Source organism: Numida meleagris, chromosome 1, assembly GCF_002078875.1.
Source record: "Numida meleagris isolate 19003 breed g44 Domestic line chromosome 1, NumMel1.0, whole genome shotgun sequence".
Taxonomy (NCBI): Eukaryota; Metazoa; Chordata; class Aves; order Galliformes; family Numididae; genus Numida; species Numida meleagris.
In genome coordinates, this window is record NC_034409.1 from 2190913 (window position 1) to 2211734 (window position 20822).

The 20822-nt window shown below is 45.2% G+C and overlaps 2 protein-coding genes across 6 annotated transcripts in view; one reads left to right on the top strand and one right to left on the bottom strand.

Annotated features, from left to right (window-relative positions):
• Positions 1-20822, top strand: part of CHCHD3 (coiled-coil-helix-coiled-coil-helix domain containing 3) — a 164758-nt gene that overhangs the window by 118302 nt on the left and 25634 nt on the right. For all 3 annotated transcript variants that reach the window (XM_021384293.1, XM_021384294.1, XM_021384295.1), the window contains exon 6: positions 16775-16845. In XM_021384293.1, coding sequence (XP_021239968.1) covers positions 16775-16845 — 71 coding nt within the window. The remainder of the gene's footprint in view (positions 1-16774; positions 16846-20822) is intronic.
• Positions 520-14901, bottom strand: LOC110392224 (PHD finger protein 7-like). Of its 3 annotated transcripts, none has more exons than XM_021384292.1 (6): positions 14357-14901; positions 13940-14031; positions 13747-13848; positions 13365-13489; positions 13057-13219; positions 520-12965 (listed from the first exon to the last, which is right to left on the bottom strand). In XM_021384292.1, the coding sequence occupies exons 1-6, from the start codon at positions 14400-14402 to the stop codon at positions 12408-12410; spliced, it is 1086 nt and encodes a 361-aa protein (XP_021239967.1). In that variant the 5' UTR covers positions 14403-14901; the 3' UTR covers positions 520-12407. The 3 variants fall into 3 exon arrangements, with proteins under 3 accessions (XP_021239967.1, XP_021239965.1, XP_021239964.1); XM_021384290.1 differs by having other exon boundaries at positions 520-12375; positions 12527-12965; positions 13940-14901; XM_021384289.1 differs by having other exon boundaries at positions 13940-14901.

Consider the following 20822-nt stretch of genomic DNA (forward strand, 5'->3'; position numbering starts at 1 on the left):
AAGAAAGTATTTTTCCTTATACCCATTCAGAAACTCAGTTGTTCTGATTTACAGCCACATCTCTTGTTTTCCCACTGTGCAGATCAGTAAAGAACCCATCTCCTTTCTGTTGATGAGCTCCTCTTAGGGCTTTTAAGGCTGCTAGGTCATAGAATCACAGAATCGTTTGAGTTGGAAGGGACCTTTAAAGGTCATCTAGTCCAACTCCTCTGCAATGAACAGGGACATCTACAGCTCGATCAGGTGCTCAGAGCCCCGTCCAGCCTGACCTTGAATGTCTGCAGGGACGGGGTATCCACCACCTCTCTGAACAACCTGTTCCAGTGCTTCACTACTTATATAAAAAAAAAAAAAAAAAAACTTTTTAAATTTGATTTAAATCTCCCCTCTTTTAGTTTGAAACCATTTCCCCTTGTCCTATCACAACAGACCCTGCTAACAAGTCTGTCCCCTTCTTTCTTGTAGGCCCCCTTTAGATACTGAAAGGCTCCTCAGATCTTCCTGGAGCCTTCTCTTCAGCCTCAGCTCAGCTCTCTCAGCCTGTCCTCATTAGGAGAGTTGTTCCATCCTTTGGATCATTTTGTGACTCTCTTCTGGACGTGCTCCAACAGGTCCAATGTGCTGCAGCAGATCCCTCCAAGACTTGCTGTCCTGCAGACCAAACAGTTCATATTCCATTCGCCTCTCCTAATAGGGCATGTGCCCCCATTCTGGCATCATTTGCAAACTTGGTGAGCACGTGTTCCATCTCTGCTCCACTGGGTAAGGTATTAGGGAATGTTGTGGTATAGATACTTGAGAAACTCTGTGTGTAACTGTCCTCTTAGGTGCAGCCTGATGATCCAGCCAAATTTTCACCCGCAATTCACAGAAGAAATTTTCTCTTATTCTTTTGGGCTCTTTAATGAGATAAGTGTCTGCCTCTGAAAGCTGACTGAAATGAGTCTGAAACATGTGGAAATGGATGATTTTCCCAGACCACTCCTCTGACTACAGAGATTGAGCAACATAATCTCAAAATTATGGCTGCTGTAGTCCATAGGAGGGCTACACTGGCCTTAGGGCTGTCTCTGTAATAAGTCTGCAATAACAGCTTCTTGGGTAAGCTCAAGTTTTCTTCCCCTGCATGTAACACCACTGGATTTTGTAAGAGTTATCCATGCAGCAGATGAGCTACAACTGTGCATGTATATAATAGAAGATTTAAGCAAAGCTGACTTTGTGCTGCTCTAGATATGGGATGGTCTGTGTGTTCATACTGATGATGAAAACTATCTGCAGTGCTGGACTGCAATTTTATATAGCTGTATTTGAAATAACTGTATCTGGCTAGTTGCGGGGAGGGGAGCAGGAGGAGGAGAACAGATTTGTACCCTGTACACTGAAATAAAGTACTGAGGTCTCCATGTAACCCATGGACAGGCATGCAAGGCTCATGGTCATCCTAATCTGCCTGTGAGCTGGTGTTGTTCCCAGTAACGTGGCTTTTGCTATGCAAAAGTTGCTAGTTGGAGCTGTGTTTGAGAATTAATTCAGTAAAGGTAACTAATAATGGGAATTTTAAATCCTTTATGAACATGCTATTCCTCGTGCCATAGACTGTACCGCTGAGAGAAGGGATTCCTCATCATACATTGCCTGGGCATCATCCCTGACAGCAACAATAGCCATTCCTATATGCCTTGAAGACAGCATTTGTCAATTTGGATAGTACTCACATGCCATTCGGGAATCCCCGAGACTAGGCTGTGTGCTGGAGCCAGGAAGATGTACCCTTGGTGGAAGAGGATCTGCTCAGGGAGTACTTAAGCAAACTGGTCATTCCTAAGACCATGGGTCCTGACAGAGTGCGCCCATGAGTACTGAGGGAGCTGGCAGTTGTCATTGTGAGGCCGCACTTGACAACTTTTGGCCCATCATGGTGAATGGGAGAAGTGCCCAAAGGCTGGAAGAAAACAAGTGTGAAGAAGAGAAAGAAGGAGGACCCAAGAACCTACAGGCATGTCAGCCTCATGTTGATTCCTTGGAAGGTGATCAACAGATAATCCTGGAAACCATTTCCAGGCACATGAAGGAGAAAATCATCAGGAGCAGTCGTCATGGATTCACCAAGGGGAAGTCATGCTTGATCAACCTGATAAGCTTCTATAATGAAATCGCCAACCTCACAGATGGAGAAGGAGCAGTGGATATTGTTTTCGTGGACTTCAGTAAGAACTTTGACACTGTCTCCCATAAAATCCTCACAGAGAAGCTGTTGAAATATGGGCTATATGAGCAGCGATGTGGATTGAAAACTGAATGACTGGATCCAGGAGGTGGTGGTCAGTGATACAAAGTGCAGCTGGAGGTCGGTAATGAGCAATGTACTCCACTGGGTCCAGTCCTCATTAATGATTTGGGCAGTGAAGTAGATTGGACCTCAAGTTATGGGTTTTTCTTCTTGGAGATCTCCAAACCTGTCTGGACATAGTGCTGGGCAATCTGCTTTGTGTGTCCTACTTGAGCAGGATTGGACCAGATGGACACAGAGGTCCCTTCCCACTTCAGCCATTCTGTGTTTCTTTCATTTTGGGGGTGGAGGTGGGTGGAAAGTCTGCTTTCAGTTGTGGAAAAATAATATCCAATGGATACCCTTAGGGAGAATGTAATTTATAATGTGTAATAGTGAAAGGGGTGAGATGAAGAAGAAAAGTTGTAAATAGGAATGATTTAGATTAGGCATCTTGTCATCAGCAGGAGATGTAAATATAGTTGTGCATTTACACATGCATCTCTAAGATTGAGAACATTTGTATTAAAGACTGTACTACAATTACATGCAGATTAGATGCTTGGCTGAATAGCTGTAAGAATTTTGAATAGATTTGTCCTTTTCACAAAGGTTTTCATTTTCTTTGGCAGTTCTGAGTGTTAACAAATTAGAGATCAGTGCTCTACTAGGGCAGAAACGTGAAGTGCAGCATATCTTGGAAAAAACTTTAGAGGCATTAATAATTGCAGCTAAAGGTATTAGTGGTGCCTGAAAAACAGGATTGGAAATTCAAAAGAAAAGGTTGAAGAATAAGCTATTTTGCCCATTTTCTGCTGATAAATGAGATAAATGCTGTACACCACTTGGATACTCTCTGACAAACACATGTAATGAAATAAAAGAAATCATGTTGGGAAGTGAATTGTCTGCTGGCACAACATTTACCAAGATGCCGTGTTTTCTTTCCTTTGTTTGGGTAGATTGCAATACTGTCTCTGGCATCTTCAGCACTATTTTGGGTACCTCTCTGACTTTTTGTCCTTCTGTAGAAACAGTTATTTGATGGTGTTGGTGTTCGAAGTCCTTTCTGCAGTCTCTTAATAGTTCACACATACAATCTGTCAGTGGAGTGCTGTGGTCCAGAGCCAGTTTCTTTCAGGTCATAAGAGGAAGATGACCATAGTGGTTCTACAAAGGTGTGAGGGTAAAGGGCAGACGAGAGGGAATTTGCACTTGAATTTCAGACAACATAGAACTTACCCGTAGGCAAGCTCCACCAAACTGTTGAAAACAGATCTTGTTGTATGAATGTCTTCTATAGTGTAAGTCCAGAATCCCAGATCCTTACCTGAGCTTTTCTGAATTACAGGGCTTCTCTTTCACTTTGTCTTCTCTCTCCCTACCTCACATCTCCTTTTCCCCTTTCTTGCAGTTAACATTACTTTCTGCTTTGAGAGCACGTCCTCTGATGAAGGCATGTCCCCTGATTTGTGCACGTCTTTTTTGTTTCTGTGAATGTCTCTAAATAGTCCTGAACATCCTCATACCGTGGTTGTGGTCTCCCATCAAGGGAACTCTTGGCTATTTCTTTGGAAGTCCCGAAAGTCTGGAAATTATCTTTATGCTGGAGCTCAGAGTTAGAAAACGGGTTTGCTTTGGAGAGTAGTCATTCTCTTATGTTCAGTTTGCATAGATTTGCCCAAAAGCTGAATAACTCATGTTTTCAGCTCTGTAACCAGATACAGAGAACTTTCTTGGTCCATCCAGTTAGATCCTGTCTTCTGATGAAGGCAAAACAGCACCATATGCGATCAGCCCATTCATTCAAAATGAGTTTATAATAGCACACTAAAAAGCCCAACAAGAACAGAAAGCATTAGATGTGGTAGATTCCCTAAACAGGGAGTTGGACCTTTCTTATTTCATCTCTGGAGCTGAAAAATGCAGCAGTTGGCTGCGTAGTGCAGCTGGACCAAATGAGGGAAGTCATAACTTCTATGAAAATAACCTGTTTAAAAATTGGAGCAAAGGCCTGGTTTGATGAGATTTCAGGAGAAATTACTTCATTCATGCATCACTTTAATAGCATTTGAGGCAGAATGAAGATGCAGTATTATTTGGGAATCTGTATGATGTTATATGCTTGGCTTTCCCTGGCTTATTAAAATAAATTCAGAGACAAATAGAGGTTTTTAATTCAAATAAAGATGCAATAAAAATGGCCATATATTTATAAAGCAGTAAGTTAATATAGTTTGGAACTTAGATGTATGCACACTGTTTAGCACTGCATTAGATAGTCTTATTGTCTTCTTGTCATTCCCTCTTCCCCAGTTCTTTGTCTTTTTTTGCACATTTGTTGCTTTCATTGGCAGCTTCAGAGATTAAGCATGACCGTGTGCTGTAAGGGTATTTCTTGCAGCAGTATTTCTTGCCTTTTTCTTTATAATCCATATGGTCAACTTTATGTGCCTAACAATGGGGCATGATCTAGTGATCATACATCTTAGCAGTGCCTCCTGCTACCCAAACCACAGTTCTTTATGGGTTTTCTTTGCTGTAATGTCTTGCTTTGGGCAGATGTGGCTGTGCCCAACTGCTGATCCCCACTTTGTGGCACAAAAACCGAGTGGGGACTGTGGCAGCCTTGAGGTTGGGTTGAAATCTGTGAAGCAACTCTGTAGGTTTAAGTAGAATTTTTTCCCAGTGGCTTTGGAAATCTTTTCATTTAAGGCCATATAGATCTCAGGCTATGTGTCAACAGAATGAATAAAACAAAATGCTCCGTGTTATCCACAACTTGAGTTCATAAAAGGAACTGAGATGAAATGGCCAGAAGTTCAATTATGGGATAAAAGAAAGCCCAGCTTCAGCAGCAATGGATTAAAAAGAAGCAAAGAAAACTTTCCAATTTGCCATTTAAGGAACATGGTAATCTTTGCCTGCCGATGCTTTGAGTCCTTCCATGGGGGAGGATGACAAGGAAAAAGAAGTCTTTAAATTAAAAAATTCTCCCCTGATTCTCAAAGGTGCCAAACAGCCCAAGCTCTTCATTCCTTTGGTGGGTGGAGCAGGTGCTGAGCTGCTCTGAAGTCAAGCTGTGCTCATTTTTGTCTTTTGCAGCACTGACTTGAAGCAAAGGCCAGATTTGTCTCCTTTGTGTGGAAGTCACACTACTTTTCCTTTGTCGAATGAACTGTTAACTACGAAACTATTAAATTAAAAAAATATATATACCCACCTTAGATGGAATGCATGAATGTTATGTTCATATTGAATTTGTTCAGGGCTTGAAGAGCCAAGAGGCTTAAAAGAAAAATTTAAGTGGCAAAAAAGAAGTCATGGTACGTCTGCAGTGAAAACAGCTTCAGCACGTTTGTTATAAAGTAGTGCATATAGGTGATGCATCTTTGGTGAAATTAAATGAGGACTCTCAAGTTCTCTTGGTTCTTTTGACAACCTTTTATCAGCTCGGATGACACGAGATCTTTCAGAACTTTATCGTCCTGGAAATCTGAAGATTTTCAGCCAAGAGTAAAAGATGCACTTCTGCTTTGAGGTCCCGCGTGCAGACAAAACAGCTGACCTCCTTGAGTTCTATGGGACTTCATTTCCTTACACAGACTTCTGAAATCAGAGCCGTCTAGCTAAATAATCATACTCTTATTCCTCCACAATATGCTCTTTAAGAGGTGTCTGCTCCTACTTTTGTTCAGGGTAGTTTATTTTGAGGGCAAGCATGATGAGAATACTTCTTTCCATAGAGCATATTTTGTTCCACCTGAACTATAGCGTGCCATATCCTTGCTAAGGCTCTGTGTATTTATCAGGGGAAATTGGATAGATTTAAAGTTAACTTGCAGACCTCTTTTCTTTAGCTTCTGTTCCATAATGCCAGCCTACATCTCCCTCAGTTCCCATAGTTTGGCGGTAGCTTTTCTACAGCTTTTACCAAAATGCCAACCTTTCTTTCTGATTAAGGGTATTAAATGAGGTGCACAACAAACGCTGATTATCAGTTGTTTTAATTCGGTTGCATCCCGTGTTATCTGCTTAGTCTTCAAGCCATAAACACTTAAGTAACTTAACATGTAGTGGTCCTATTCAGGCTAATTAGATTACAGTTGCATGTAAAATTAGTCACTGCTGTGAGTTTTTGCAGGCTTTTCATCAAAACTCCTGTAATTGCATGCTGCACAGTAATTAACACAAAGGTACAGCAAATAACACAAAGTGACAGTGTTTTTAAAAATGCTGATCCGTTAATTTTGGACCTAAAAGTTAAGGATTTTGTACCAAGAAGCTGGAATTGTGCCCACTTTGCATCATTTATGTTTTGGGTTTTTTCTGTCCCTAACCTTTTCCTGTTCCAGTTAAGCAGAACAACTGATATTCCTATAGAAGTATCAATTTACGCATTTATTAAAGCAGTGTTCTCCCTCCTCTGGCTCAGATTTTTGCTGTCATAGCAAGAACCTTTCGCCATACAGATCCAGGTGGATAAGCAGAGAGAGAAAGCATTGTTTCCTATATTGTATTTATCTGCTTGCAAGATGGAAAATGTCAGCATAAAAGGCAGTGGGCTTCTGCAGTTGATGCAGGTCTCTAATGTGTAACCACACCTGCTCATGTAATTGCTGTGAATCCCCCATATGATCCCACTTACTCAATCTACATACACATTGCTCGGTGTGCGTGGCATCCATTATTTATTTCACAGCATTCAAACTTCACAAAATTGAAGAAAGCCCTTCTGCGTTACCATTTCCACAATATATTAGAACTGAAAATAAATTTCTTAATTCCTATGTGAGGCAGTTAAGGCTAAAGCTTTTTTTTTTTACATGTAACAAACGCCTGGTGACTAAAACCAAAATTATCCCACATCCTATTTGTGCTTGTAAGAGGGAGGTAAGGCACTGATGACTTGGAATCCTTAGTTTGGGGGTTATTTTCCCCCAGTTTGAGCCGCTTAAAACTTAAATCTCTGTGTTGAGCTACTTCCTGAGCCCCCCTTTGTGTCAGCAGTGATAGCGAAATTGAAGCTGTTCTCCATATTCTGTAAGGTGTGAGATCTGCTAGCCTGAATCCTCAGTGATTAGACTAGATTCTTTGAACAAGCTGAAATTTAGTCATCAAGAACCACATTTGCCACTTTGTTTTGATATTAGAGTCAAGCAACACGCCCACATTGTGTAAGAACTCCATAACAGATGCAGAAATAGCATCTTCCACATAATCTGGGCTGATGATTAATTGCCATAACCCTGACATTTCTTGTTCCCTTCTGGAAGTTCCTTGCATCTTTCATAACATAATTCTTGCACTTTCATACTTCTTTCAACAAAGGAGACCATAATAAAGGTCTGCAGAAAGCCATGGTTTTATTATGCAGCAACGGAGAAGAGTGCAAATGAGAGGAAGATGCTGCATAACTCTGTAAGCAAAGACTGTTTTATAATGTGCATTCCCAGGGGACCCAAATCAAAGACACAGGGAACTCAGTTGTGTTGTTTGCTGCCATTTTAGTGGCACCATTAAGATAATCCTTGAAATATACAATTCCACATATCTAAGAAAGACACGTTTGTTACCTTAAACATATTACATGTTTTTAACATATTTATATAGATATTTTTTTAGTTATCTATCTATAAAAATGGAATGTAATAAACATAGCTGAGGTTTGTATGTGCATGCACACAGAGCTCAATGCAGAATGGTGCTGTTGCATTTCTGTTCCCTTCTCCCATGCCTGCACACACTTTGGGGCACCCCCTGAAGATAATGTGTTTAATCCAGAGCTACTCTGATAATCTGCCACTGCTGCTAATCTTTGAATTGGACCATGGCTTTTATCTTGCACTTGGGGTTGAGCAGTCCGTGCATATTTGGACTACATACACAACATAAATACAGAGACTGAGGAAATTACCTATGTTCTCAGTGCTGTGTTATACCACCATGTTTTCTGTGTTTAGAGGAATGCTCACTGCATTCTTATCTGGAGGATTAGAGAGGACTTCTGAAATGATATTTCCTCTCTCGGTTATTGAGAATATCTCTCTGAAAGAGAGACTGAATGACTTTCAAAGGAAGATCTGATCCGAGAAACATATCACACTAAGATAACAAATGATTTCTCCATAGCTTGAGTCTACCGTGGGCTTAAACTTCTTGGCATATATAGCAGCTCAGCTGATCACTTGAACTGCAATTAAAAAGTAGAACAAGTACACTCAGAATATTGTTTTTGTGTCAGAAACGCTCCTCCATGCTTGAAAATGATAAAAAATTGCAATCGATCCTTACAACTGTTGTGTTCATCTTTATTGATCAGGCCAAAGAAAGATAAATCGCAACCCAAATAAGATTATAGTAAATGTTAGCGTCGTAGGGGACTGTAGGATGATAGAGAGCTATTCATCATCTCAAATGGTGACCTGTCCGCACTCGCTCTGCAGTCAGCCTGCTGTCTAATCACATCCCTATTGATTGCATCTATGTCCAAGGAGCCTGGACGTGGCTGTCATTGGGCAGCTGGGATTGCCGAACGCGATGGGGGTCACTGGTGTGAGGAGGATTTCATTTTCATTTTCTTACTGGCCAGCAGTGATTTATGAAAAAATAAATGACCCCGAGCCGCATGCGTGGAAGCCTTGATTTCAGTACAAATGAATGATTAGGTCTGAACCTCAGAAGCAGGACGGCAGCGGACCACCGCGCTCTTTGTGATCTGTGCATGCCCTTTGACCGTGGGAGACGCTGCCCGATTTGTTATAATTTGCAGTCAAATATTGGACTGGCGATGCAATTTTAGCCGCTTTCAGAGTTGGTGTTATTTTCAGTGATTTCTGGACGTATCAAGTTCATAATTCACATGGAAGGACCTTGGAAGGTGATTTCCTCAAACGGAAAGGGAAGATGTTTTTATTTTTCTAGATAGCGCTGCGTGTTTTGGAGTTTCCATCAGTTGTGTTTACCATAGTGGGCTTTCTTACCTGCATTTCTCATAACCTAATTTGGCACAGGTACATTTTGTTCAGGACGTGTTTGCTAACTCACTGATCGAGGAGACTGTCATCTTCAGCACTTGCAAAAGAGTGATCTTTCCAGTTAAAGGGCTTTTTTGCTTATTTCCTGGCAGTGCTTTAGGCACACTGCTTTTTCAGTGTCTTCAGTAAATAACTTAAAGCACTTGCTTTACCCAAAATAGACTTGGAATGACACTTCCCAGGACTGCATTGTTCCATACATGTATGCTAAATGCTCTAAAGAAGCAAAATCGTGTTAAGGAATGAATAACCTTAAACCGTGGCATTAATAGGTAGGTTGTTAAAATAAGGATTCAAAAGGCTTTTTCAGTAATCACGCAGCGTGTAATTGTAAGAGTTTTGTTGCCATGTTAACGTGCCTCCCTGGGATGCCAGATGACTCAAGAGTTGCAGCGCTAAGGAGGGGATCTTGCCAGGGCCAAAAAAGCCTTGGTGCTTCTCCACAGCGTTGTTTCTCCTGTTGGCTCCTCTATTCATGGAAAAATAACATTTCAGGGAACTTTTGAACTGCTTTAACTTTTCATTATTCCTCCAACTGTGAAGCCAGGTGCCTTAGCGATTACATCTTAAGTCCAACTGTGCTAGGACTGTAAAAATCTCCTTAAAAATACCAGGTATGTATTATCTAGACATGAAGCATCACAACATTATAGTGATTTCTCTTTGAATATTGTATGTCCCACTGAGAAATTTGGCCATTTTCGTGTATAGAAAAGTTGTACTGCTTGATGACTCAATCTTGTCTGACCTGCATTTTGGCAATTGATCATTTGGTAGATCGGAGTGAAAGGCATTACCTTGGTTTAGGGGAGATGGAAATCTGCTCTGAAGCTGCATGAAAAAAATAAATGAGGAAGTGGCTGAAGTGACTTGGAAAAATGGAAAATTAAACTAACTTTCTGCAAAAGGCATTATCAAGGCAAAGAGCAAAAGAAAAAGTCAAGGTGTGGTTAATTTATTGCTCAGCCTTGAAGCCTGACATCAGTATCATATAATCATAGAATCACAGAATGGCCTGGGTTGAAAAGGACCTCAAACATCATCTGGTTTCAAGCCCCCTGCTGAGTGCAGAGTCACCAACCACTATACTAGGCTTCCCAAAGCCACAGGGAGAAAATCCTGTGATCCCAACGAACATCTTTGTGGCCCTCCTCTGGACATGCTCCAGCAACCCCATGTTGGAGGCTGTAGCAGTCTGCACTAAAAATTTTGAATATCTCCAGGAAAGGAGAGTCCACAACCTCTCTGCCCCTTGGTGCTGTTGCTGGGCAGCAATGAATAAAGTCTGGCCTCATCCTCTTGACAGCCACCATTTAAGCACTGACAAGCATTGGTAAGATCCCCTCTCAGACTGCTCCAGGCTGAACAGCAGTAGGTGTATCAGCCTTTCCTCCTGAGGAAGATGCTCCTCCAGGCAGGCCCCTCATTGTCTTTGGAGTCCATTGCTGGACTCCCCAGCACTTCCCTGTCTTTCTTGAGCTGAGGAGCCCAGAACTGGACACAGGACTCCAGGTGTGGCCTCACCAGGGCAGAGTAGGGGGAGAGGAGAACTTCTTTTGCCCTGCTGGCCACGCTCCTTTGAATGCAGCCCAGGTGGTCATTGGCCTTCTTGGCCACAAGGGCACACTGCTGCCTCCCGATCACGCCCATTGTCCGCCAGGGAACCCAGGTCCTTCTCCACAGAGCTCCTCTCCAGCAGATCAGCTCCTAACTTTTCAGAAGCGTGCCCTTACTCCTCCCCAGGAGGAGGGCCCCACACTTAGCCTTGTTGGACCTCGTCAAGTTCCTCTGCGCACAGTTCTGCGGCTGCTGAGCAGCCTTTGCACAGCCTGCTGCTGTGTCAGCCCCTGGGAAGGTGCTGAGGAGGAGAAAACCCTGTGATCCTAGTGCCTAAGTCTGCCCACCACAGGACAAGCAAAGAAGAAGCAGCTGACAAAGAAATGTGGGGGGGGTGGCTGGGTTTATTGTGTTGGCCACTTGGGACGAGAGCCAGCACGTGGTGCTGGCACGCGGCTGCTTCCGTGCCATCTTTTCTGGGGCTGAGTGGAGGTGTAGGTGGGGGGATGTTGGCTTTGATGTTGAACCCAGCAGTGCCTTCATGGCAGTGGGGATAGCCGCCACTGTTGGAACTGGCTCCTGTAGCCTCCTCAGGGCCGGCTGTGGACTTTTGTGGCTCGACGTGCCACTGAGGAATGGCTTCGCGTGCGGGCCGTCCCTGGCTGCCTGGGCCATTCCCCAGAGTCCGAACGCAGGGAAGCCCTCAGCGAGCTCCGTGTCACCCGTCTGGTGGTGCTGGGGGTCCTGTTGCGAGCAGCTGCAGCTGGTATTCGCCTGCTGCCTCGAGGTCTTCTTGTCCGGCTCTGGGAACTGGGGGCCCGACGTTGCAGCGGGGAGCGGCTTCGTATGCGGCTTGTTCCCCGCTGCCTGGGACGCCTTCTAAGGCGTGCAGCCGCTGTGGCCTCTCTGGAGGACGGTGATGTGCCCCGCCTGGTGGATGGGTGGGAGCTGCTTTCAGCGCTTGGGACTGGTGTATGTCCGCTCCCATGGTGTGTGTGATGCTGCTCTGATGTATCTTGCAGGTCAGGAAAAGGTGAGCTGATTGTCTTGTGTTCAGTGTCCAGCTCACTGGTCTTGCTGCTGAGCTCAGGCAGCTGGGAACTGTGTGGTGGCCCCAGTGCTGCCTGGCTGGCGGGGCCGGGCCTGCTGTCCTCAGGTTCCTGGGGGCTGTGGGCTGGCCCCAGGCCCTCCTGGCTGGCAGTGCTGCACTGGGAGAGCAGCAAGGTGGTGCTGGCAGCTGTAAGGAAAGGCGGGAACGTCAGCAGAAGGAACTTGTAGCCTTGGGTAGGGACAGGCTGGGGCAGAGAAACTCTGGCAAAGCTGCCCTGTGCACTTGCTGGCAGGCCTTGCTTGGCCCCAGCCCGGTGCCACGCGGCTGATTGCCTCTTACCGGTCCCCAGGCCAGCGCAGATGTCGCAGTCCCACATGTTCCCTCTGATGCTCGAGTAGGAGCATTGTCTGTGGGTGCTCTCTGCAGCACAGGAGCTGCACCGGATCAGCTGCCAGGGCCTGGGGAAGCAAAGGGGTTGTGGCTGTGAGGATCAAGCGAGCCAAGCCAGGGAGTGCCCAGCACATCTCTGCTGCTCAGTCCTTGCTCCCCCAGCCTGTGGTGAGGCTGAGATCCCCCGAGGAGCCCCACAGAGCTGCTGCGGTAACTCACCCCTCTTCTTCTGTCTGCTCTCTGCCCTCAGGGTGAAAGCACGTGATGGCATTGCACTGCATGAGCCTCTGTAGAAGCGATGCGTCTGCATCATTGTCCTCCCGGGATGGTCTTCTACAAGAGAAGGGAGGGAAAGTGATGAGCCCCCAGTGTCCCCAGCATAAGATCCGAGGTTACCCCACCTCATCCTCCCCAACTCCATTTCCAGCTTCCCCGAGAAGCTGAGGAACGTGCTCATGAGACAGCAAAGGGCCAGGCCTGCCGAGACAGTCCCTGGGCAGGCCCAGCCCTCACGCCTTCTCATCTGCGCGGTTTGGCAGAAGGACACCAACCTGGCTGGGATTTGGATCCCCAGAGTGGACATTTCGGTACAGAGGATAGTTTTGTCTTGACAACCGGGGCACTGGAAGCGCATAGTGCCTTCATTCGAGGCCTGTCGCTGCAGGAGAAGCACAAGCAGGGTGAGCGTGAGCAGGGCCTGGTGCTGCTGAGCACCAAGCGTGCCTGCAGCGTGAGGGGAGGGCTCCTACCTGGATGCAGACCCGGTGGAACCAGGCCTGTGTGCAGGCTGGGCACACCAGGGTGTGGTAGGACAATCTGTCCCCCACCATCTCCTGGCAGATGACACAGGTGCTGTCTTCTGCTGGAGCTATCCCCGCTGCCTGTCGAGGGCGGTGCTCCCAGCAGAAGGACCTGGGGGAAGATGGAAGGGATGGGCACGGTGAGAAGTGCTGCGAGGAGGGCAGAGCAGCAGGAAGGAGCCGCAGGCCCTGGCTCTGGCTCTGGCAGGTGTTGCTGCGGGTTCCTCCCTGGCTTGGCTGCTGCTCACAGCCCTTACCTGTGCTCTCCAAAGAACTGTGTGATGCACTCCCCATCTGCGGCGCAGGGCAGATGGAAGCTTCGTTCACAGCCGCTCTCTGCACATGCGATGGCAGCTCCCCTCTCGCCACAAACACAGCATTGCTGGAAAGAGCAGAACAGCCCCATCAGCAGCAGGCTCAGGGCCTTCAGGACCGGCCCCACAGCTCTGGGCAGGGCACAGGATGCGGGCACTGCTGGGTCACACTCTACAAATCCGCCTGTTGGACAAGGCTCATCTCCTGTGATAGGCCTTTGTCCTGGAGGCGGTTGGAAGGGCTGCGATTGCTTTCTTTGGGTCCACACTGGGCTGGTGTGAGCCCCTCCTGACACAAATGTGCCTGCTTTGATCAGGACCTCACCTTCTGGTTTGCTTGCTTGGCCTTGCGTGTGATTGTAAAAAAGGGGAGGCCCACAATTCCTCCCAGTGCGGGGTAGTCTACAAAATCGATGTGGGCAAACATCTGTAGGAGAAAAAAGAGCAGAATCCCATGAGGACAGGAAGGAAGAGAGCACCCCGACAGGAAGCAGTCAGGATCACTTGAGGGAACTCACCAGGCAGAACTCATGGACCAAGAACCCACATTGGTTAAATGTGCGTCCGTAGATGTCCAGGTCAAAATCGTCCCGGCCACACAGCACGCACACTGGAGAGGAGAGAGCAAATGTGAGCAGCGGTGAGCACCTTGCAGGGCCAGCTGTCCGAGAGGGCTGTCCCCAGGCTCCTGCTCTGTGCCTGCCGTGCTGGCTGGAGGCAGCGTAGAGGAAGGGGCCGTTGCAGGCCCAACGGTGCCAGAGGGCAGCCACAGCCCAAGCTGGGCCCCCTTGCCAAGGAGCAGTGGGGCCCTGCCCCATGCCTGTGTGGAGGCCCTGCCTGCCCCTGCCTCCCCTCTCAGCTCTCAGCCACAGGCAGACCCCCAGCACCGCTCTGCCTGTTGGTGGGAGCTGTGCACAGGGATACGTGGCTCTCACCTGGCTCCTCCGAGCCGGAGGCCTTCCGCTTCCTGTCGCACATCATCTGCGTCAACGGCGAGCACTGCGAGAGTCCCTGCTCTCTCTGCGCCTCACCAGGCCGCACTGACTGGGCCTGAGCCCGGCAGCCTTTGCTCTGTTCCAAGCCTCACGCGTCACAATGGCCGCTCCCTGCCACCCACTGTGACATCACGGTCACCGCCTCATGGCGGCTGTGGGCGCGGGCCCTTGGCTCCCAAGTACAAGGGTGGCAGCTCCACAGCTTCTCTGGGCAAGAATTTCCTTGAAAGAATTTCCTTGAAGGAATTTCCTCCCAGCATCCTGCCTCGATCTGCTCTCTTTTGTCGACATTATGCGTCACCTCCAGCACAGCTCATTCCCTCCATTACTCAATGCCTTTCTCCACGGTTGTCCACTTGCCTGGGTAACATCCCAGATCTTCCTTGGGGGGATACCTCTCCTTCACGGCTCACCAGGGTCACCTCCAGAAGGTGAAAATGGCCAGCCTGTTGTCCACCAGGACACCCAGGTGCTTCTCTACAGAGCTCCTCTCCAGCAGTCAGCCCCTGGCCTCTACTGATGGCTGCCGTTATTCCCCCCAGGTGTACAACCCTGCCCTTGCCCTGTTAAACCCCATCGGGTTCCTCTGTGTCCAACTCTCATCGTGTCTAAGTGTCTCTAAATCGCAGCACTGCCTTCTGGTGTATCCGCCACATCTGGGCACGTGCCAGGGGTACACTCTGTCCCTTCATCCAGGTGGTTGGTGAAGATGTTAATGTCTTCCCAACCTGGCAGGGTAGGTTCTGAATAACCAATCCCATCCAAGCTGTGGAAGTTCACGTGTTTGGAAAAGACAGCGGAGCGCTGTTTCATTTTCCATAGAATTATAGAATGGCTTGGGTTGGAAGGGACCTTTCAGATCACCTAGTTCCAACCCCCCTACTATAGGCAGGGACACCTCCCACCAGACCAGGTTGCTCAAAGCCCCATCCAGCCTGGCCTCAAATGCTTCCAGGCAGGGGGCATTCACAGCCTCGCTGGGCAACCTGTTCCAGTGCATCAGCACCCTCGGAGTGAAGAACTGCCTCCTAATATCTAACCTAAACCTCCTCCGTCTTAGTTTAAAATCATTCCCCCTTGTCCAGCCACTATCAACCCATCTTAAGCAGTCGTTCCCCCTCCTGTTTATGTGCTCCCTGCAAGTCCTGGAAGGCCACAGTGAGGTCTCCCCGGAGCCTTCTCTTCCCTAAGCTAAACTGTCATGGTTGTGATTTTTGTTGTCGGTATTCCACATCATTACATCGTGTAAAGCACTGGCAGTTAAAGAGTTAATTCCCTGCTTACTGCAAACTGCCTTTTTTGGTGTGTGGTCCTCCCGAGGAGGGGAGGAGATGCACTCCCCAGGGGTCTTTGCGTTGGAGGGGGTGGTGAAGCCGCCTGGGAGACGTGGGGTCTCTTCCCTTCCTGCCCGGCGGAGAAGCACGTGGTCCTCCTGCAGTTTACTGTGTAAGACTCTCAGCTTGTAAACTCTCTCTCTGTTATGATTTCACTGGCCTCAATTTCGGTATATTTAGTAAAATTAGTTTTTCCTCCTCAGATTGGTGTTGCTGTTTTGTTTTAGATCTGCCTACGCGTCCCCTGCCTTTCCCCTCTTCCCTTTGTTTCCCCCAGGCTGGGGGTCCGCGGCTTCCCTGCTGCTTTAGCTGCCGGACCCCTTGGGGCCAGCCCCTACCTGCCGACAATTTTTTTTTTCTCTTTTCTCTTTTTTTTTTTTTCTTTTGGGCCTGTCCCCCTTGTCATGGATGCAGACCCTTAGATAATACCGTGACATAAACAAGCCCAGTTCCCTCAAACTTTTTTCATAGGAGAGGTGCTCTAGCCCTCTGATCGTCTTGGTGGCCCTCCTCTGAACTTGTTCCAAGTGCTCTGTGTCTTTCTTGTGCTGGGGGCCCCAGGCCTGGATGCAGTAATCACGTGCTAACTAGATGGGGATGTATGTGTATGTAACGCAAAGAGATGCGTGCAAAGAAGGAAGGATTCAATATTTTTATTTTTTTTCCTAGTGGAGATGCTTTGCAGATTGCAATATTGCCTAGTACTTAACGGCATGAATTGTACCCTGTCTTTCTTTGCCGTTTCCTTCCTGAGAGCCATCTCTTTTTCATAACCTTCCAGAGCCAACAGGACACACTTAACAAAAATGTCTTTGAAGCTTTGTAGTATAGCACAGATGAGGGCTCTTGGGTTGTTGTTGTTGTGTGTTTGTTTCCTTTTTGTTGTTGCTTTGGTTTTGAGCAACTGAAATGTGTGAAATATCTAAATGAATGCTACTTACCAGGTGTTCACATGTATATAACAGATATTATGTGAAAAATGTAGTATTAACTTTTTGATTTTTTTTTCTTTTTTAACTTGCAGAGTGCCCAGTTCTACAAAGTAACGACTGAGCAATACCAAAAAGCTGCTGATGAAGTGTCAGCCCGGTTCAAGTAAGTCTTTCCTACCTTTGTTTTTGAGCCTGGCGAGTAGTTGAATTCTTATCCATATTAAAATAAATAGAAATTCCCATTTCTGCTATCGCAGATCCTATCAGTCTGTCTTGAAAAAAAATTCAGATGAGAGAATTTTGAAGAATTTGGAGGCCAGTGTGTAGTAACCATAAGCTGCATAGAAATTAGATGCACAGTTAGTAATGTCCTAATTAATCTGTATTTGATAAGATGTGTGAAATATCCTAAGAATATATTCTTTAACATTTTTTTCTCTTCTGGAACAACAAAAATGTAATTCCAACTTTGCATTACAATAGTATTCATCCTGTGCTTGCATGACGTGAAAGGATTTAAATTAGCAACTTCACTTTGCCCCTACCAGTGAAGGTCAAATTAAATAAATTTTATTAGTCCTGAGGATGGTTAAATGAAGATGCAGTAATTGATGTATCAAAGTGACTCTGACCCTTAGCCTTGGACTCTTCCCTTTTTGCTAGTTCATCCATTAGTTGGAAGGTTCCATTTATCATTTCAGTAAGGATACGAAGAGAACTTTTTACAACCTTATAGTCTCAGCAGTAACCAAGAAATGCTGTGCAAAGTGAATTATTTTTGTTCCTGTTTTTAGGTTTCTGGAGGGTTTTTGTTTTGTTTTTGTTTTTGCTTTGTTTTGCTCCATGATGAGAGGGAGCAAAGGTTTTTCTTGAGCTGCTGATAGTAATGGAAACTTCTTAACGGCAAGATAAAATCATTTTAATATCAGGAGTTGCTAGTATTCTTGAGTGTGTATATGAAATCTTTGTGCTGGTTAATGATGCAGACTTTAAAACTGAGGACTGGATTCATACGTCCCTTAAACAAGAGGGACAAAAATGACCATTGACAGTGGCGTGATTTTAGCATAATTTGGAGGTCTCTCTGTTACAGATGGGAAGCCTGGTATGTTGTCATTCATTGTCATTATTTTCATCTGTGTAAGATCCCCATCAGGGCGGATATTTTGCCTTCTCTTGTTACATTCGGTTACATTCATGTTTTTAAATCTTAATTATTGCCTAATCCGACTTGTATTATTTTGAAACAAGGCTTTATTGTTACTTGAAGTGGTAGTTGATAGCTTTATGTTGTTATTATGGCCAAAGGTAGGAAACTCTTTTTTTAAATCTGTTTATTTTTCCCTGGTATGGAATCATAGAATCATAGAATGGCCTGGGTTGAAAAGGACCTCAAAGATCATCGAGTTTCAACCCCCCTGCTGAGTGCAGGGTCGCCAACCACTAGACCAGGCTGCCCAGAGCCACATCCAGCCTGGCCTTGAATGTCTCCAGGGATGAGGCATCAACAACCTCCTCGGGCAGCCTGTTCTATGATTCTATAATCAATTTCCTGAATAAATCAAATGCTTTAGGGTTCTCTTTGCATAAAAAGAAAAAAAAAAAACTGGCTAAGGGACCAGTCAGTGTTGAACAACAGGTACAAATTCTAAGAAAGCCATTTTGAAGGATGCTTCGGTCTATCTGCATAAATAAAAGAGTATTTAACAAAGAAGGCTTTGGTTGGATAATCGGGGATTCCTAACAGATGATTAGATTGGTCAGTTCTTCATTTTCTAGATACTAGAGGTATAAATAGAATAATAGAATCACCAAGGCTGGAAAAGACCTCCAAGATCATCCAGTCCAACCGTCCACCTATTGTCAATATTTCCCACTAAACCATGGCCTTCAGTATAGTGTCCAAGTGTTTCTTGAGCACGATCGATATCAAGTATTTGACCAGTCTTCATTGCAATCCCAGTACTGAAATTACATTGCTTCCTTTGCACTTCAGGCCAATTTTTCTTGAAAATTATTTGGAGCTTTCTGATGAGTGGATCCGATTTTGATCCATTGCATTAAATACAAAAGGAAAATGTAATCAGAAAAAAAAAGATATCTGAAGTATGGACCTAACTTGGAATAGATTTGATGAAGGGCATAAAATCTCTGTGTTATGACACCATTTTAAAGTCTTGCTTATGTAAAATCCTTTTAAATGGCATGTCTTTTTACTGAAGGTTTAAATTCAGCGGACGTAATTTTAGCACTGCCTTTTGTGTGTAGCTTGATGGATAAATTATGAATGATTTAGTGAAACCTCAAGATGATGCTCTTTTGGTGTCGCCAGGCACTTCTCGTTTTCAGTTTCATTGCACGTGAGGATTGTGGACAGAGTTTCAAGCTGGGGTGTTTAAAGAGCTTGTTTAATTGGCTGTAAAGGGAGAATTAAATAAGGCTGAACTGCTAAATTTTGTTAATGCATAAACCAGTGTGCTGCGTGTCAGTGTGATTTCAGGTTCTAAGTGAGAGATTAATAGATCTAATTGGAATTATTATAAAAGTCTCACTTTTAAACATCTGTGTAATGAGTTACTAGCTGTTATTGAGGTAACTTGTATTACTTCAACTTTTTAAACTGTATCTCTTTCGAGAGCAGAGTGTTGTGGTTAATTACTTAAATATTTCCTGGATTTTCCTTTCCTTCCTCCGTTTAGTCCTTGAAATTACGTCAGTCGTGGCTTCATCGGTCTTTAGGGATAGTTTAGCCCATTGAAGGGGAATAACCAAATATCCCATATAGGTTTTGTGTCCGAGAACTGACAGCTCTTCTGTACTTTGTCTGCAGACCTTATTGATGCCTGTTCATTACCTTCTGCAGCGCTGCCTGGATGAGACCGATATTCCAAATGTTCATGATAAATGTTTTATCTCCATGAGGTCCTGATACACATTGATCAAATTCTGAATTATCAAATGGTTCATCTCTTTAAGACACTAATTCACATTGATCAAATTCTAAATGACCAGGTTCAGCCAGTTCCTGCAGTACACAAATTACATTAAAACAACATTACTAGAGCATGCTGCCTTTTCTAATGCAGGAGTTATGTTACCCGCAGTTACATTATAACCAGAATTATTATATTATGAAGATGTCTCTGTTATAATGAGAAGTTTACACAAGAAGAAAAGAATGTGATGTTACAGGAAGAACCAGGCTTTGGGCAAAGATTTGGACTTTTCACTAATCAAATTATACATTTATATTTTTTTCCCCCTTAATTTGAAGGGCTGGTAGCGGGAAATTTGGCAGCTGCAGTGGTGACATTTTATTCCCCCGTGGTGTTTAGAGCCAAGTAACGTCTTGATTACTCATTTAGGAATAGAGTAAGCGGATAGCGCAAATCCTGCCTAAAATAAATATTTCTCCTTTATTTCCTCTGTTTCTTGATTCCTTGCAGTAGATAACACTTCATAGCTATGCACGAATGCTTGTTCCAAATACTTAGCCGTTCTCATCCTGCTCTCTCTTAGCAAGCACGGAGTTGCTTCTTGCTGCTGGTTCCTTGGCAAAACCGCGTTCTTTGGCTGTTTGTTTGGATTTGCACTGCCCTGGTGGTGTTTGTGCAAAGCAAAGCATGAATCACACAGAATCGTAGAGTCACTAAGGTTGGAAAAGACTACTAAGACCATCTAGTCCAACTGTCAGCCCATCTTCACAGTGCCCACTAGGCCACGTCCGTGAAATGGAGGAGCATGAGGGAGCTTTGTCCTGGTGTCACTTCAGTTTCACTTCTACATTCCTGTCTCTGCAGCACAGCCAAATTCTGGATCTCTGGACGTGCTTTGCGGTGCAGTGTTTAGATATGTTTACATGTTGATAGGCTGCTAGATGAAATTTTCCCCTGCAAACAGAGAATTCTTTGCACCGTGAGCTCTGGATGTTTGAGTGTTTATCTTAAATTTCAAGTTTTGATGGTTTGATTCCCTCAATATGAGACATCTGATTGTGAACCCTTGAACCCTGCCATCAGCGGGAACATCTCTGGGGATCTGTAGGAGTTCGTTTGGTAACACACAGCAGGGTTTGGGGTTAGCTAAGGGTGCTTCACATGGGTACAGTATTTTAAGAATTCTTTTCAAAGCAGTTTTACA

Coding starts and splice junctions, on each gene's coding strand:
- LOC110392224 (XM_021384289.1), bottom strand. CDS start 14,239: ATGGGGCAGGGCCCCACTGCTCCTTGGCAAGGGGGCCCAGCTTGGGCT. Junction 13,220..13,364: donor CAGTTCTTTGGAGAGCACAG/GTAAGGGCTGTG, acceptor ATCTTCCCCCAG/GTCCTTCTGCTGGGAGCACC. Junction 12,966..13,056: donor TCCACCGGGTCTGCATCCAG/GTAGGAGCCCTC, acceptor CTTCTCCTGCAG/CGACAGGCCTCGAATGAAGG.